Source organism: Dryas octopetala, chromosome 1 (genome assembly GCF_963921425.1).
Source record: "Dryas octopetala chromosome 1, drDryOcto1.1, whole genome shotgun sequence".
Lineage (NCBI taxonomy): Eukaryota > Viridiplantae > Streptophyta > Magnoliopsida > Rosales > Rosaceae > Dryas > Dryas octopetala.
In genome coordinates, this window is record NC_141366.1 from 718,788 (window position 1) to 724,181 (window position 5,394).

Below are 5,394 nucleotides of genomic sequence, written 5' to 3' on the forward strand. Positions count from 1 at the left end.
CGTATTCCATTTTGCCAACATTTTTCTTGCTCTTCCTTTCTGCTTGTGCAGTTGTGCAGTCGTGCTTGTAATGTCTATTTGTGAAAACTGAAAAAGTGCCCATTGTCCAATAATGATGTCAATGGGGGCATCCCTACAAAGGCTACAAGACCCGCAAGAAAATAACTTTTTGGGCCTATAAGAATTTGGGTTTTGGGTCCATATCATTCTTGACTTTGTTTGAGTTGGGCTTTAGCCATTCAGGAAATTAAACCAAGTTGTTTTCCAATCATAGTAGAATCTACAACTCAAGTTCATGTATGGATCTTATTGAGCAAAAGTAGGCCCAGGCCCAGATCTATAAGCTACATCAAATTAAATACCAAAGAAAAGACTGCCTACAAATGAAAATCAAATTAAGCACATAATTAAAGGTCTAAACACTTCTGAGCACCACCTCATCTTGTTGAGTTTCTATGATCTGAACTTCCTGCTCAGTGCCTTGGAGGTTAATGCACTTGTACCACTTAGCACAGAACACATAAATCACAAAGTCCAAAGCTGTTAATGCTGCAATTAGGAAGTAGAACCTGTCCATGTGACCTGCATTGAGATCATCTGGGATCCAACCAGGGTTTGTACCTCTTGCTGTAATCCCCATTACCATGGCAACCAGCATACTGCTCACATAATTCCCAAGAGATATTGAAGCCATGCACAGTGAACTCCCAAAGCTTTTGATCCCATCTGGGGCTTGTCCATTGAAGAATTCAAGTTGACCCACATACATAAAAACCTCAGAAGCACCAACAAGAACATACTGTGGAATTTGCCAAAAGATGCTTAGAGAGCTTATCTTCTCACCAGGTTGTACTTGTTTGAGCCTTACAATCTCTGTGGCACCAGCTGCAATCATTGCTAACATTCCAATAATGAGCCCTATACCCATTCTTTGAAGCTCAGATAAGCCTTTGGGGTTTCCACTTAATCTTCCAGCTAGAGGCACAAGGACTTGGCGATAAATCCCAGTGCAGATAAGAACACTGCATATGTCAAAAGCAGACATGCTAGCAGCTGGGAGGTGAAAATTTCCAATCTGGGATTTCATAACATCCCCTTGTTCCACAAATAGGGAAGCCATTTGTGTGAAGACCACTGAGTAAATTATAGTGCAAAGCCAAATGGGTAGCAGTTTCAGAACACATTTGGCTTCCTCAACTTGAGTTACAGTGCACAGCCTCCATGGGTTCTTCTTGTCATCTTGATCATTCTCTGTTACAGTTGCTGCTTTGTCCAAAAATCTGACCAAATTAAGTACCAAGATTCAGTGGTATTGATAATTTCTAACTATGAAATTAATTTGTATAAAAATTAAATTCCAATATCACATACTCAATCTCATTACTGTGAAGAATCTTTCTGCTCCCTTTGATTGCAGATTCTGCTCCTTCAACCTCATACAGATTATCTGCATTGACTGGAGCAACATTCCATTTTCTAGCTGCAGCAACGAATACCTGAGCGACACGTGGCAAAGGGTTGCCACATGGTTTTATGTACCGATACCCTGGTGTTCCTAACAAATAGGACAACAGGGCTATAATAGCAGACCCCAGTGAGACCATAAACCCCATAGTCCATTTTCCTCTGTCCTCATAATAAACCAAGATGGTGTTTGAGAAAAGAGACCCAACATTGAGTGCAAAGTAGAAATAGCAGAAGAACGCTGTTTTTGAAGATTTTTGTTTAGGATTTGCCTCATCAAATTGGTCTGCTCCAAAGGTTGCTATGGTAGGTTGGTGCCCACCATATCCAAATGCTACTAAATATATTGATAAGTAAAAGAGAATAACACCAACTCTGGATGCGGGCTTGCAAATTGTCTCTCCATCACCACAACCTGACGGATGGATTAGGAAGAGCCAAGATGACATCGATAATAGCCCCAAGCCCTGATTGAGGAACATTAGGAACATTATTTTTTCTTCAGTTTACCGGAAAATGTCATGTTGTCAGACAATTTGGAAACATAAAAATGTTATATTGTCAAATTGTTAATCTAAATCATTGATTAGATTAACTCTTAACTAAATGTGTAGTCTAGATTCACAGTATAACAACATAGTAATATGGTGAACATTTCGCATGTATATGTATATGAGATTATACTTAAAAGTATGAAAATAAAAGTGATACCACTACAAAGATGAGCTGAAAGACTGCGCAGGTTAAGTAACGACCCCAGTAGGAGTCGCTGAGGAATGCTCCAACCAGAGAGCACAAATAAACAGTTCCAGTCCACTTGCTGACATTGTTGGCAGCAGAGGCATTTTGTTGATCAAGAACTCTAATCAGGAACAAAACCAAATTCACACCAACCCCAAAGAAAGCTAGTGTTGCCAGGCCTTGATTTACTGCACAGGATATAAGATCGACAATCAGTATATATTATTCAATATTTCAAATTATATTCCATTAAAGATTTGCAACTGTATAATTTAAAGAATGAAGAGGTGAATAATATCATGAATAATTTATGGGTACCTTACCTAGCAAGAGAGTTGCAAGTTTCCACCCTCCTCTGCCCTTTCTAGTACTTTTCGTAGTAGTTGTCACCTTCTGTTCACTTTCATGGACGTTGTTATCCACATCCACAACTTGTGATTCCTCAATGTTTCTTCTGCTATTGTCTTCGCTTATCATCTGCTAGTTTTTTAGGGGTCACCAAGTTCATTACTTGCTACTAGGATCAAAATTTTGAAATGCATCATGCATGTACCAAGTTCATTAGCTAATAAATGTAGGCTACTAACCTTTTACGAAATTTGATCAATGAGAATGTAATTTCTTCTGAAATTGTACCAGACTCTGGTGATGGTGAAGATTGCGTATCAATGTTTACAAACGGCAATGTAGATTTTGAAATCACATGACTCGCCGGAAATCTAGAAAATACGTTGAAACCTTTTGTCATTTATGGTCTAAAAGTGAACCAAATTTCACCCAAAACAATACCCAATTTTCAGTCCCCTCAAACCAAACTCTTTGAAAGCCTTTTCCCAACAATCGTACGTATATAACAAACTAAGACACCTACATATGCTGCTTATGTTATGTGCTCATACAAATCAAGTCTACTTATATAATAGAAAATGCCAGGAGATCAAACGAAGATTCAGAGATCTTGAAAGAGAATTTGTAAAAGACTGATATTAAGCAAGTATATGCATGCATGTGAGAATGTGACAAAGGACTTATATATATTGAAGGCTGGGTCACAGATCGATGACAATTAGCACATATTCAGGCTTCTGTTACTTAACAAATTTCAAATACTTTGATCTTATCCATTACTAGTTTGGAGTTTACAAGTAATACGGATCTTCGATTTTAGACCCGGTCACCTGAAAACTAGGACTACTCATTCTTACATTGATAGCATTCCAATAATTAGGCCTATCCCCATTCTTTGAAGCTATAAACCTCTAGGATTTCCACTTAATCTTCCGGCTACAGGCACAAGAATTTGTATAAAAATTAAACCAGTACACTGAAATACAAATCTCGTATTAAATTTGAATAGAAAATTTGGTTAATATTGCAAATATTTCTAATAGGATTTGCCTCATCCAATTGGTCTGCTCCAAAGGTTGCTATATTATGATTTGGGTCATTATGAATTGGGCTTTGGATCAAACCTCATTTTGGATTTTGTTTGAGTTGGGCTTTAATTTTCATTAAGAGAGAGAAAAACAAATTTGTTCTTTTTTACAATCACATTAAAACCTACAACTAGTTCTTCCACGAATTCTGTTGATGAAAATGGGCCCGGGCCCAAGCCCAGATGTATTAACCCTACTTCACGAAAAAATGTCTTCTCGCATTCCATCTCATGAAGCAGAGCTGCCAGTGACCCATAGATGGATTGTCCTCACTATTAATGCTTAATACTGCAAAAATGTCCCACACACCAACTGTACCAAGTCTGTAACCAAATGATACAACTAAACTGGCAATGACTATTATGCGTAATAACAGAAGAATCTTCATCCAATAACCCAATTTATTCATCACCCTTAGACAATTTTGTGAAATGTAGTTTTTAAAGGACTCGGGAAAAAATTCAAATGTTTACACTTTTTCTTTTATGGTGTGTTTGGATGGAGGAAAAAAATTCGAAATTTAAACAAAACTCAGCATTTAAAAAATTACATGCTATAATTTCCTTGTTTGGGTCAATAAATACAGAATTTTGTAAATTCTAGGTGGAAAAAAACTTGAGATTTGAAGGCTGTAAATTCCACCTAAATTGGTGTCATTTTCAAAATTCCAATTTTTACAAAAGAAAAATAAGTCGTGTCGACCATGTTGACACTACTACCACTGCCGCCAACGTCACCACCACTAACACCACCACCCCCGCCACCCCCGCCACCACCCCCGCTGCCGCTGCCGCCACCACCACCAACACCAACACCAGGAACGCCACCACCGCCATCACCGTCACCACCACCACCACCACCACCACCACGATCACCATCACCGTCACCGCCGCCACCACCATCACCGCCATTTCCAACACCACCACCACCACCACCACCATCGCCACCGCCACCGCCACCGCCACCGCCAACACCCTAATTTTAGCCACCACCATTTCTCCCACCGCTTGTGGGCCATTACCCCTACCAATATGGTCAACTCACTATAAACATCATTTTTATTAATTGTTGCCACCATCATCATCACCCTTTTGAATTGATGCATCAAAAATTAAAACTACCATAAATTCCTTATTTAAACTCCATTATGTTTATATGTTATCCAAACAAGAGAATTTACATATTCTAAAATTTTAAATCACATCGTTTTAAATTCCGTCATTTGTGAATTCCTTAGTAATTTCAAATTACTTCATCCAAACGCACCATTAATGGCTAAAAATACCTTCATAATTGATATGTAAATGAAAATCGAGCATAAGGGCAATATGTTTATTGTTTTTAGTCGAGGACAATATATTTGTTAACCACAAATAAATAGTCCATGCATAGTCAAGTCATGACATTTGTTGAACATAGAAGCCATATTATGGTCAATAATTTAACCAACATATCAATTCTATGTTGACCATGAATACACTAAAAGGATCAAAATTACAATTTTTTCAAAATATAAATAAAAAGATCGATAGTTATAAATCATTTAAAACTCCCATTAATAATCAAGTTCAACTCACTATGATTAGAAATTCTAAAAGCAAATCGAAAAAACAAAATCATAATAGGCCTTTTGTTCACAAGTAAAAAAGAAAATGCTTTTTTGAATTAACAATTAATTTAGTGATATTTTTCTCTAAAAAGCTTTTTCCCTATTTTTGGTCGTTTTGTTTTTTCGACAGTTCTTATGACTCCC

At 37.5% G+C, this 5,394-nt stretch overlaps 1 protein-coding gene across 1 annotated transcript; it reads right to left on the minus strand.

The window, feature by feature from the left end:
• Positions 1-342: 342 nt before the first annotated feature.
• On the minus strand, positions 343-2,682 carry LOC147296052 (protein NRT1/ PTR FAMILY 7.1-like). Its single transcript, XM_086255765.1, has 4 exons — positions 2,529-2,682; positions 2,176-2,393; positions 1,372-1,931; positions 343-1,280 (listed from the first exon to the last, which is right to left on the minus strand). The coding sequence occupies exons 1-4, from the start codon at positions 2,680-2,682 to the stop codon at positions 416-418; spliced, it is 1,797 nt and encodes a 598-aa protein (XP_086111891.1). The 3' UTR covers positions 343-415.
• Between the last annotated feature and the right edge of the window lie 2,712 nt (positions 2,683-5,394).

Coding starts and splice junctions, on each gene's coding strand:
- LOC147296052 (XM_086255765.1), bottom strand. CDS start 2,682: ATGATAAGCGAAGACAATAGCAGAAGAAACATTGAGGAATCACAAGTT. Junction 2,394..2,528: donor ACTTGCAACTCTCTTGCTAG/GTAAGGTACCCA, acceptor TATCCTGTGCAG/TAAATCAAGGCCTGGCAACA. Junction 1,932..2,175: donor TTCAGCTCATCTTTGTAGTG/GTATCACTTTTA, acceptor TTCCTCAATCAG/GGCTTGGGGCTATTATCGAT.